General features: G+C 39.9%; 1 protein-coding gene across 3 annotated transcripts in view; it reads left to right on the top strand.

The window, feature by feature from the left end:
• Positions 1 to 13,417, top strand: part of Apoo (apolipoprotein O) — a 48,956-nt gene that overhangs the window by 10,035 nt on the left and 25,504 nt on the right. For all 3 annotated transcript variants that reach the window (XM_090327041.1, XM_090327040.1, XM_090327042.1), the window contains one exon: positions 10,875 to 11,000. In XM_090327041.1, the coding sequence (XP_090183167.1) occupies positions 10,875 to 11,000 (126 nt within the window). The remainder of the gene's footprint in view (positions 1 to 10,874; positions 11,001 to 13,417) is intronic.

Raw genomic sequence — 13,417 nt, 5'->3', positions numbered from 1 at the left:
ACTTGAACAAAAAATATCATGGACAGTGCCTAGGACCTGAGTTTAAGCCCTAGGCCTGGAACCAAAAAACAAAACAAAACAAATCTCTATAGCAAAATATCTGTTTCAGAAAGTTAAGGTTGATTTCATAATATGACAGAAAATGCCATTCTCCTGCCTGGGCTGGCTTTGAAGTGCAATCCTAAGATCTCTGAGTAGGTAGAATTACAGATATGAGCCACACTGGTCTCTGGCTGAAAAAAATATTTTTAAACAGAACAATTTAAGATTGTCTCCGTTGATTTTAACCAGTAGTATTTACAATTAGTTAATACAATATGAAACTTAAGCTTTTTTTATGCTGCCTGTCCTTGAGCTTTTTTTCCTCAGGCTAGTGCTTTAAAGCTTGAGACAGCTCCACTTCTGGCTTTTTTTTCCCAGTGGTTAATTGGAGATAGAGTCTCATGGATTTTTCTGCCTGGCTTTAACCTGTGATCTTGAGATCTGTCTCCTGAGTAGCTAGAATTACAGCTGTGAGGCATCAGCTCATGGCTTGTATAATTATTTTATAGGAGAGAAAAAATTCATTTTTAGGTTTACTTTAGAAATTGTGGCTTTTTATAATTTTTGCTTAGCTTCCTGTCAGATTCAGTAGGAAACTTACTTTAGTAGAGCCAGTTTCTCAGTGCTGTAGTCTTTTAAATTTGTGTTCATTGTACATTAAGGAGCAGTTTAGGTCAAGAGTCATAAAATTATCAATATGTTGAAAGTCTGTTACTTTGGCTATTAGGCTAACTTTACATGATACAGTTTTATGTATAGTGAATAGCTAATTGTGTTTTGATAGAATTTTATTTTAGAGGCAATAGAGATACAGCCACTCTTTGTCTTCAGACTTCTGATTTTTGGGCGCAGAGGGCAGGACCCACACTGGCTCCCATTTAAGGATTTTTTTGCTTGGTTCTGTGAGGATAAGGAGCCTTCTTGGGAAAAATATCAGAGATTCTTTTTTTCAAATGGTTCTATTCATTCCTCCCGACAGTCTTGTAAAGATAGGACATGTGAAAATGATAAAGGTTCTTTTTCCCCGCCTCTTTCCTCATTCCACAAACGTCAGTCTTTTGAAATAGCTTGTTTTCCTCTGTGTTGGCTGATCTGAACCTCCTTTCACATTGGCTGGGCTGTATCATGTGACTTAATGACGTAGTTTAGATGGGTATGGCAGTAAGAGGTACAAAATGATTCAAGGACTTACTGGCAGGTCTCCTAGCCTAAATTGTCTGTTGGTAGCTTATGTCACTTGAGAAATATTGACTTTGTGCCTGTTTGTAGAGTCACACTGGGAGCCCGGTTAAAGTTGCGGTGTGGAGTCCTAGTATTTGTTTTCCTTGGGTGTGTGTGGGGGGTGTGGGTGTGGGTGTGTGTGTGTGAAAGTTGCTGTGTATAGTCTTAATATTTATTTTCCCCGTGTGTGTGTGTGTGTGTGTGTGTGTGTGTGTTGGGCCTAGGGCTTGAACTCAGGGCCTTGATTCTGTCCCTGAGCTTTTTGTTCAAGGCCAACATGCTACTACTTGTACTTGAGCCATAGCTCTACTTCAGGCTTTTTCGGGAAATAAAATAAGTCTAATAGATTTTCCTGTGTGGTCTGGCTTTGAACCTCATTCCACACATAAATGCTTCCTGAGTAGCTAGGATTATAGGTGTGAGCCACTAGCACCCAGCTCATTCCTTGTTTTTAGAGATATTTCCACAGTATTTATAGATTATCATCAGTTGAATAGTTTTGCACATGATGGTTTTTGTTTTTTGGTCCAGAATTTTTTTGCCACTCCTGGGATTTTAACTCAGAGCCTGGGCCATGTCCCTGAACTTCTTTTTCTCAAGCCACATTGCCACTTCCACCTTTTTCTGTTTATGTGGTAGTGAGGAATTGAACCCAGGGCTTCATGCGTGCTAGGCAAGCGCTCTACCACTAAGCCATATTCCCAGCTGTTCTTTTCTTTTTTTTCTTTTTCTTTTGTGGGTCATGGGGCTGTCCCTGAACTCTTCAGCTCAAGTCTACCACCCTACACTAGAGCCAAGACCCACTTCCCATTTTCTAGACGTTAATTTGAGATAAGAGTCTTAGATCCTTTTGTATCCGGGCTGGCTTTGAACCTTGATCCTCAGATCTCAGGATCCTGAATAGCTAGGATTACAAGTGTGAGCCACCTCACCTGGCTTGTTCTTCTCTTTAAAGAACAAAAAATATAGGAATAACCAAAATAAGTTTGAAGGTATTCTCAGAGTTCTCTGTATAGGTTTTCTTTGTCTTTTTAAATGAAGCCTGGGTTGATAAGGTAGTTCTTTCTATTAAATAATGTACCTTTTCTAGTTGCTTGAGCACAAAGGTATTATTTACAAACAAAGGCTTGAAATTACCCTACATTTTTTTCTTTTCCTTTTCATCAGAAAAAATTGGAGGGTTTTAGGATTCCATTTGAAGAGACACTATATATATATATGCATATGCATACATATACAATATACATACAGTATATATTATATACTATAATGCATATATAGTATGTTATATATATACTATAGCATGTAATATATATTAACATGAAGAGAGTTGTTATGGAGAGAGTTGCAGGCATTTTAGCATTCAATTTTGTGTGAATGAGGAAATTAACAAATTTGGGAGCTGGTAAATTTTGTATCCTCTGTGTTCCAAGTCTGGGAAACCAGTTCAGTCGCACTGGATGACTCAAAACCTGCCTAAATGAGCAGTTGTCTCATTCTTTGGCTCTAAGGTTCTTTCCTGTTTATAATAGAAGTTTGTTATTTTTCCACATAAATTTTACAAAATTTGATAGTGTAGAAAATAAAAGCTTGAAGTGAGATATATTTTCTTTGGTTCATTGGCCTAATTTTGTAGTGAATTCTGTTCTCCAAAGATGAAATAGAATGTGATTTTTTTGTGGGAAAAAAGGTGATTGTTATTTTTTTAAAAAATAGTCTTGTTTTTTTTTCTTTGCTTATCTTTTAGATCATAGTCTGTTGTTACTGGATAAAAAAAGAACTTGGAAATATACACTACTGTATTATAACAGTACAGAACTGAAAATGTTCATAGAATAATTATATGTTTATTATAGTGGGAAAACAGCTTTTTTCTTATTGTTTAAAGTATGAATTATTGTACAATACTGGATTTATAAGTAAGTAGTCTGAGACAGGAAAATTGCAAATTTGTGGCCATCTTGTGGTTTCTGTTACTGTTGACAAATGAGCACTCCCAAATTTACACATGTAAATCAGTACCATCAAAACAGTCATTCAGATTTTTAATTTTGCTTTATAATTGAATTAACATACATTTGGGATCTCATTGTGGCATTTCCAGACATGTGCACATTGTTCACTTTGAAAACATTTGTACTTCTCAGCGGGCACGGTGGCTCACACCTGTAATCCTAGCTATTCAAGAGTCTGAAATCTGAGGATCAAGGTTCAAAGCCAGCCCAAGTACAAAAGGACCTGAGACTCTTATCTCCAATTAACCTCTGGAAAAGGGGAAATGGAGCTTGGCTGAGGGGTAGGGTGATAGCCTTGAGCTGAAGAGCTCAGGGACAGCACCAAGGCCAAGTTCAAGCCCCATGAGCTCAGGGACAGCACCAAGGGTAGGCTCTTTAGGAGCCAGCTATTTTACTCTTATTGTAAAAACTTAAGAAAGTATATATAATAATAATCACCTTGATACCACCACTTGTGCATAACCACTAATAATATGTTTTCAGTTTCTGAGCATACTTAAATATATATATATATATATATATATTTTTTTTTTTTTTTGCTAGTCCTGGGCGTTGATCTCAGGGCCTAGGCAATGTCCTTGGGCTTTCTCAAGGCTAGAGCTCTACTATTTGAGCTATAGCACCATTTCTGGCTTTTTTCTATGTATGTGGTACTGAGGAATCAAACTTCATGCATACTAGGCAAGCACTCTACCACTAGGTTAAACTCCCAGCCCATCATTTTTTTTGGGGGGGGGGCGGGTCATGGGGCTTGAACTCTGGCCTGGGCTCTGTCCCTGAACTCTTTAGCTCAAGGCTAAGTGCCCTACCTTTCAGCCATAGCCCCACTTGCTGTTTTCTAGAGATTAATTGGAGATAAGAGTCTCACAGCTTTGAATCCTGATTCTCAGATCTCAGCCTACTGAGTAGCTAGGATTGCAGGCATGAGCCACCATGTCCGGCTCTCAACTTGGCTTAAAGTAGGAACAGATTCTTAGGCTCCTCAGATATTCTGAGGGAAGATGCTGGAATCTGGGACTATTTTCTTTTGTACTGTTTAATGGAGCTTGAAATTAGGGTCCGGCTTACTATCCCTCAGCTTTTTCACTTAAGGCTAGCACTGTACAGTTTTAGCCACAGCTGTACTAGCATTTTGTTGGTTAATTGGAAATAAGAGTATCCCATGTTTTTTCTGCCTAGGCTGGCTTTCAAGTGTGATTTTCAGAGCTCATCCTACTGAGTTGCTATGAATAGATGTGAGACACTGCTAGAGCTTGAACTCAGGGCCTGGGCACTGTCCTTGGACACATTTTGCCCAAGGCTAGCACTCTCCCACTTGAGCTACAGCACCACTTATGGCTTTTTCTGTGTATGTGGTTCTGGGGAATCGAACCAAGGGCTTCATGCATGCTAGGCCAGCACACTACCACTAGGCCATGCTCTTGGCCCTAATCTGTTTTTAAAATACTCCCAAGGTGATTCTCAAACCATATACACATGTTCAAAGAGACCTTTTATTGAAAAGGAAACTTGTACATATATGTGTATATATATATATATATATATATTAGTGTGTGTATGTGAGTGTGTGTGTGTGTGTGTGAATTATTTTTTTTGCCAGTCCTGGGCTTGAGCTCAGAGCCTGAGCACTATCCTTGGACTTTCTCAAGGTTAAAGCTCTACCGCTTGAGTCTCAGCACTACTTTCAGCTTTTTTCTATATATGTGGTATGGAAAAATTGAACCCTGGTCTTTGTGCATGCTAGGCGAGCACTCTACCACTAGGCCAAACTCCCGGCCCGTGTGTTTATTTATTCATTCATTTATTTTTGGTGGTTGTGGGGCTTGAACTCTGGGTCTGGGCTCTGTCCCTGAGCTCTTCAGCTGAAGACTAGCGCTCTACTTGAGCCAAAGTGCCACTTCCAGTTTCTAGGCAGGTAATTGAAGATAAGAGTCTCAGTGGCTTTTTGTGCCAGTACTGGCTTTGAATTGCAATCCTAAGATCTCAGCCTCCTGAGTAGCTAGGTTTACAGGCATGAGCCACCAGTGCCTGGTACAAAACTGGTATAATTTGTAAATGCAAGTTCTAATAAGATAGTGGGTGGGTAATGGTGAGAGACTATAGAGACACTCTTTTCTTTCGTGTTTATCAGTCCTTGGGCTTGAACATAGTGCCTCATACTTTTACTTGACTTTTCCTTTTCTGGTTTTTGTTGGTTGGTTGGTTTTTTGCCAGTCCTGGGGTTGCGCTCAGGGCCTAGGCTCTGTCCCTAAGTCTGATCAAGAGCTAGAGCTCTACACCTGAGCCACAGTGCCACTTCTGCCTTTTTTCTGTTTTTATGGTACTGAGGAGTTGGACCCAGGGCTTCATGCATGCTAGGCAAAAGCAGGCTTTGTACTTGGCCTAGCTTTGAGCTGCAGTCCTCAGATTTCAGCCTCCTGAGTAGCTAGGATTGTAGCCATGAGACAGCAGTGCCTGGCTAAGAGCCATATTTTCTAAACATGGAGAAACTTTATTCTATAGAGCTGAAAAAGAAAACAAGTTATCCGGAGTTGATCCCTGCCGCATATGAGCATCTCTGAGTAAGTCTGGAAGCGTCTTATTTGGCTTGGGTTTTTCATGTTTTTAAGTAATTGTACTGGGATGTAATCCAAATGTGATCCCTGGGCTGTAGTTTCTGGGCAGTGTTCTTTAGCTTGAAAAGCAGAAACAGTTTAGCCTTTTAGGTAACTGTCATGATCAGATTGTTTATGGCCTCCCTAGATTCATATCTTGACTAACTTTCCAGGAATTTACCTTGATGCTGGAACTGATGATAAATTCAATCTCTTTTGCTTAAATACTTTTTTTTAAAGTAATGGAATATTTTTGAAGAAACTCATAAGCTTCCTGGAACCTTTAGAAGGGTAGGGGCCACATTTGCTTAGTGTGCCTGACTTGAAGTTAGGTATGCGATAAATACTTGTTTTTCAAAATGAAATTCTACTTGACCTCTTCTAATTGTTTTGTCACATATAATCCTGCTTAACTGGCCAGATTTGTTTTTGTAATTATCAGTCTTTGGCAAGCTCCAATAAGAAAGAGGGAAGCAAATTAATGCCTTTTTTTTTTTGCTGGTATTGGGACTTGGAACTCTGGGACTGATCACTCTCACTGAGCTTCTTTTGCTCAAGGCTAGCACTCTTGGCACTTGAGCCACACCTCTGTTTTTGACTTTTTCTGTGATTAACTGGAGATAATAGTCTAACAGGATTCTTGCCCAGGCTCTGGCTTTGAACCATGATCCTCAAATCTAAACCTCTTGAGTAGCTAGGATTACAGGAATGACCCATCAGCTCTGTTAAATGAATGCCTTTAATATATGACAGCTTATACCTTTACATCTAACCAAATGTAGCCCAGTCTCTCAGTTTCCATTCCCTCTGTGGGCTGTATGAAGGAAACTTGATAATGTTTTACACTTTGATGATGTCTTGTTGGGGAGTTGAATCATACCACAAAGAAAAAGTTAGCTACATAGGCCAGAGAACTCAATGACACTCCTTTTGAAGTTTACAAAGGCAGAAGGTCACCAATTCACCTTCGTTTGAGCCAAATTTTTGTTTTCCCTGTAACTATGAGTTTTTTAGCTCTACTCAAACTGCAGACAAGTCAACATATTAGTCTTTACTTTGAAATTCCCAAGTGGCTGAATGCCAGAGGAGTCATCTAGTAACTGAAGAGCATAGTTCAAGAAGGGCTAAAGTGAAAAAAGCAGCTCTTAGATTTGGTCTGTAATTTAGCAGTCATTGATGATGCAGCTTTTAATAGAGAAAGAATTGACTTTGATCTAGCAAACTGGACTCACATAATCCCAAACAGTGTATATATAATCAGTTCTTGGAAAGGTAGATGTGAAATCACTTTCTGTGCCGAATTTGTCCTGCATGGTAAAGTAAGCCTAGCGAATATGGATTTTTAAGAACAGTCACTTGAGACAGTGACACTCAAGGCCATGCATCTATGCAGCTTAGAGTTTCCGGTCTTCCACAAAGGTTCAGAGGAGGTTTCAGTTTTCAGGATATATATTCAGTTTGGTTATATCAGAGAAGGCACTTCTGTATTGATGTGTAACAAGGTAGCCCCACAGGAGTACTGATGAGACAAAAGCTGGTCAGAAGGAAGGCTTTGTCATTATTCCCCATGTCTTAGAAGTTAGTGAAGCCCTTCCACCTCCCTTCTCCTCTCTCCTTTCCCTCATTTCCTCCCTCCTTCGGTAATGGGGATTGAAGCCAAAGCTCCATGTATGCTAGGCAAATGCTCTACTACTTGAGCCATATTCCACCCCTCCCTTCCCCTCTTTTCTTTTAACAGCCTCTCTCTTCTGAAATTCTATTATTTAATGGGTTGGCTTAAGTAAAAGCAGGACACACCATGAACCCAAGCTGTGTAGTCACTAGAGATTCAAGTGCAAGGAGGGGGTACCAGCTTGAGCAGATAAGAGAAGTATCAGAAACAAGGTCCTGGCATAGTGTCAACTTGGCCTAGTGGAAATTCCCCAGAAGGGCAGAGAGCAATGAGCTCATTCCTCACATGCTTCTACTGGGGTTCATGGATGGGACACCATGGGAACTGCTGAGAACTCTGTCTGGGTCACTTAAGCTTCAGATGATCTGGTTTCTTTTTTAAAAGATCTGGAGTGGTGGGGGAAGAGCTGCGTTCAGAGTTAAGTTGTGGATTAAAAACCCAGAGACCTCTGAAGTTTGGAGCAGTTTTCTAGGAGGGATGTTGATGGCTTTAGTTTGTCAGGGTTCTGCCAGCCCAGCTGAATAATTGTTATGGGCATGAAACCCTTAATGACCAGTGTCATCATAGTTGGATAAGTATTATCACCTTGAGTTTAAGATGTTCCAGCATGGACATTATATACTTAAGAAACTATTGCTTATTTTGAAACCTGTGAAAATAATAAAGCCACTGTGTTATGTATGTGTGTCTGCACATGTGTGTTTGTGTGTGGGGGACTTGTAAGTGTTCAAGAGACACAAACTCAGGGTTTAGACACTGTCCCTGAGCTGTTGGCTCAAGGCTAGCACTCTACAACCTGAGTCACAGCTCTCTTTCTCACTTTCTGGTGGTTAATTGGGTATAAGAGTCTCATAGTTTTCCTGCCTGGGCTGGCTTCAAACTGCCATCCTCAGATCTTGGTTTCTTGAGTAACTAAGATTACAGGCATGAGTTACTGCTGGCATCCAGCAATAAAGCCACTTCTTGAAAGATAGGTTTCAAGCCTGGTGCTGCTGTGCTGCTTACACCTGTAATCCTAGCTACCCAGGAGGCTGAGATCTCAGGAGGATTTTAGTTCAAAGCCAGACAAGACAGGCCAGGAAAGCCCGTGAGACCTTTATCTCCAATTAAATACCAGAATAGCTATAAGTGGAACTATGATTCAAGTAGTAGAGCCCTAGCCTTGAGCACAAAAGCTCAGGGACAGGGCCCAGGCCTTAAGTTCAAGCCCCAGGACTGGCACAAAAATTATTTGCAGTTCAATTTGCTCCTGAAATATAGAAATTTTCTTCTGTGTGTGACCTCAGGTATATGCTCCAAGAAACATTTTTGTTACATTTTATTTAATATTGTGTTATATTAGAGTAACTTAGTCTTTATATTACAGGAATGGCAAATCTCAACAATATAATTATTAGTACTTAATCATGACAAAGACAACCACTCTTCATTTGTCCCCTTTTTTATCCAGTACCTATGTGTTATTGGAACATCTCTTCTGAGCCAGACTGCCATAGCAGTAGGAATGGGAATATGACACTTCATCCCCAAAAGGACTCCTAATCTGATAGGAAGAACTTGATAGATGCAAATAAAGGCTTGATTTCTCCCTGCTCTTAAGTATTTCTACATAAAGACAGATGAAGTAGAGGATATTTTAGACAGGAATCAACATGAATCTACCCTGGAAACTAGATAATAGCGGGAGAAAAATATAGGGAGTTTATGGGCAAGGGAAGAATGAGAAAGATGAGGTTAGAGAAAGTGCTTATGAGTGCTCATAACAGATCTTTCATTTCTAAAACTCCTAGAAAATGAATAACAAAAAATTCCAGCGGGATATCATGGCTTATGGCTGTAATCCTAGCTACTCAGGAGGCTGACATCCAAGGATGGCAGTTTGAAACCATTTTGAGACAGGAAAGGCCATGAGACTCTCATCTTCAATTAAGCACCAAAAAAAAAAAACCAAAAAACAAAAAAAACTACAACTACAACAACAACAACAACAACAAAAACAGCAAACACGAAAAAAACCCTGGAAGTAGAGCTGTGGCTCAAGCTGTAGGGTGCTATCCTTGAGCAAAAGGGTTCAGGAACAGTGGCCCTGGCCCTGAGTTCAAGCCAAGGACCAGTGCAAAAAAATTCAAGCAAGGATTGAGTACAATAAAGATTTTATTCTTTTTTTCATGGTGTTTTGAATCTTTAAGAAGACCACAATACCAGTTAAGTTGCTGCTAAAACAATTCAGGAAAGAGATAAAAACTCAAGGAAAGTTTGTACAGGAAGGTATAAAGAGAAAGTAGAACTGAAATTATTTAATAGGCAGAATTAACAGGACTTAGCGACCAATTGGATGGGGGAATACAGTAACGACCTCCGTTTTTTTTATTATTACCAATTAATTAATTGTAAGTGATCAAAAATAAGTAATGCATACTTCTTGTGGGTAACAACATGTCTTAAAATACACATCCATTGCGAATGCCTCAGTCAAGCTTATTAACTTGTATATTACCTCACATATTTATATTTCTTTGTGGTATTTAAAGCTGTTGAACTCATAGAAGCAGATAGTAGAGTGAGAAGCTGGGAGTTGAAGGAGAGGGTTAGTTCAAGTATATAAAAGTTATATTCTATATATAAAAGTTAGACAGGAGGACTAAGGTTGAGAAGTCTATTGGGTAACACAGTAACTGTAGTTAATAAAAGTAGATTTTTTTTGCCAGTGCTGGGGCTTGAACTCAGGGCCTGGGTACTATCCTTGAACTTTCTCAAGGCTGGTGCTCTACCACTTGAGCCATAACATCACTTCCAACTTTTTTCTGTGTATGTGGTACTGAGGAATTGAATCCAGGGCTTCATGCATGCCAGGCAAGCACTCTACCACTAGGCCACACTCCTGGCCCCAAAAGTAGATATTATATGGAAAAATTGCTGACTAGATGGCAGGTGACCTTGAAGTTTCTGATGAGATTGTTATCATTCCTGGGAGTACAAGTAAAGAAAGAAAGCAGGTCTGAGGGTATGATGATGAGTAGGTTTTGGAATTGTTCCAAAGATTTAATGGGAAGATACCACAAATAGATTATTTATCTAAGTATAAATATTTTTTACTTGAAAAACTGGTAGAAAAATAGGAACTGTTCTCTTAGGAAAATGAAGGTCAGTTGGCTTGAAATTTTAAATCTGTGAGAATGTGTATTTTATGTTCTGACTCCCTCAGAACTTCAGGCACGCATATATATGCCTTCTAGGAAAGAAGTGAATGAAGTTGTGAAGAAGTGAATGACGTTCCTGTTGTTGCTTTGTAACTTGAGGAGAAAGCTTATGCTGGCTTCTGTGTTTCAGATAATTCAAAGGTCCATGGTGCCGGCCAGCCTAAGCCTGCTTACCTTCAAAGTCTATGCAGCAGCACCAGCACCAGCACCAGCACCAAAAAAGGATTTGCCTCACAAAAATATGAAGATTGATGAGGTAACACCTTTTGAATGTCTGATTTACTTACTGTAAGAGTGTTTGTAAGTTACTTACCAGTAAGAGACATGTTCTGGAGAGCAAATCCAGCATCTTGCAAATTCTCGTCAAGTACCCTATTCCTGAGCTCCCCCTTTAACCCAGATATGGTATATTTAAAAGGAAGAAATGTATTTCCTTATACTTGATTTCCAAATACTGTGTCCAGGTGTGGTGGCATAAGCCTGTAGTCTCACTTACTTGGGAAACTGAAGTAGAAGGGTTGAAAGTTTGAGAACAGTCTTGCCTGCATAGTGAAGCCCTGTCTAAAAATGAACTTTCAGAAGGGCTGTGGGTATAGCTTAGCACACTTGGCTAGTATGAACAGTACTGTATTAAAATATATATATCAGGGCCAGGAGTTTGGCCTAGTGGTAGAGTGCTTGCCTAACACGCACCACATACATAGCAAAAAGCTGGAAGTGGTGTTGTGGCTCAAGTGGTAGAGCTCTAGCCTTGAGAAAAAGTCCAAGGACAGTGCTCAGGCCTGAGTTCAAGCCCCCCGACTGGCAAAAAAAATAATACACATACACACACACACACACACACACACACACACACACACACACACACACCCTGGCAGGGAGTTTGGCCTAGTGGTAGAGTGCTTGCCTAGCATGCATGAAGACTGGGGTTTAATTCCTCGGTACCACATACATAGAAAAAACAGCCAGAAGTGGTGCTGTGGCTTAAGTGGTAGGATTCTAGCCTCAAGAAAACCTTAGGACAGTGCTTAGGCCCTGAGCTCAAGCCTAGGACTGGCAAAAAAAAAAAAATATATATATATATATATATATATATATGTAATTGTTTTTAGAGTTGTACCAAAGGATTACCATTTCATAAGTCAGATGAGTACATTTTTATTTTGTACAATGTCACCCTTATTTTTTGTTTTCCTTACTAAGCTGACCCAGGAGCCAGGAGCTCATATCTGTAATCCTAGCTATTCGGGAGGCTGAGATCTGAAGTTCAAAGCCAGCCTGGGCAGAAAATTTCCCATGAGCCTGTTATCTCCAGTTAACCACTGAAAAACCAGTAGTGGCGCTGTGGCTCAAAGTGGTAGAGTACTGTCCTTGAACAAAAGAACTAACTCAAGAACAACGTTCAAGATTTGCATTCGAGCCCCACAACCAACAAAAAGAAGGGAAAGCAAGCAAGCAAGCAAGCAAGCAAGCAAGCAAGCAAGAAAGAAAACTAGTTTGCTGTACTGTACTCAGCAGATGAACTTTAATAGTACTTAACTAAGGATATAATTAAGGAATTTTTTTTTTGTGTTGGTCCCGGGGGCTATGCCTGTGTTCTTTTTTGCTCAAGGCTAACACTGTACCACTTGAGCTATAGCTTTACTTCCAGCCATTTTTATGGTTAATTGGAGATAAGAGTCTTAGGCAGGGACTTCCTGCCTGTGCTAACTCTGAACCGTCATTAGATATCAGATTTTTGAGTAGCTAGGATTACAGAGGTAAGCCACCAGTGTCCAGCCTTTTACAGATTGTGTGCGTGTGTGTGTATGTGTGTGTAACCTGTCATATTGCATTAGATGTTAAACAACACTCAGTTTTCTAAGTAGTCTGTCTTATTCTGGACCAATTGTGAAACTCAGAAATTGGTCACATTCTCAAAGAAATTAGGCAGTAGGATCCTTTCTGCTTCTTGTCTTTGAATATGGCTATGGACCAAGCTACCTTCAGTCTCCCCTTTGGAGTTACTTGAATGATGTTTACATAAATCTAATTAGCTTATCTTTTTCCCTTTACTCTCTTCTCAGGCTTTGGGAACGATGGCCCAAGTGACAGGGGTCAGAAATCAGATTACCTCGAAATCTGAGTTTAAAAAAATACATTAAAGTAAAAGAAATTGAAGAATGGAGACCCAGATAGTTTATAGTTATGCTTTTTAATACCTATTTTGTGTCTTATTTGCCTAACGTGATTCATTTGTTTGTTTGTTTGTTTTTCCAGTCATGGGGCTTGAACACTGGCCCTAGGTACTGTCCCTTAGCTCTTTTAGCTCAAAGCTATTGCTCTACCACTTGAGCCACAGCACCACTTCTGGTTTTCTGGTGGCTATCTGGAGATAAGAGTTTCATGGACTTTTGTTCCCTGGGCTGGCTTTGAACTGTGATCTTCAGATTTCAACATCCTGAGTAGCTAGAATTACAGGTGTGAGCCACGGAGCCCAGCTACCTAACAACATGATTCTTATCTGAGCACTGAGGAAGGATGATGATGGAAATAACAATGTAAAGAAATACATTCTAACATGCTGTGATGAGAGCCACTAGGCTGTAGCAGAAGATGCCACGTTTAAATGTTTAAGCCTGAGTTTGAGTCCCAATTTTGCTACTTATACCATTGTCAAGATGCTGACATTTC

This window comes from Megascapheus bottae, chromosome X (genome assembly GCF_031878675.1).
Source record: "Megascapheus bottae isolate mThoBot1 chromosome X, mThoBot2.hap1, whole genome shotgun sequence".
Lineage (NCBI taxonomy): Eukaryota > Metazoa > Chordata > Mammalia > Rodentia > Geomyidae > Megascapheus > Megascapheus bottae.
Note: the sequence above shows the minus strand (reverse complement) of the source record. Positions and strands in the feature narration are given on the sequence as shown.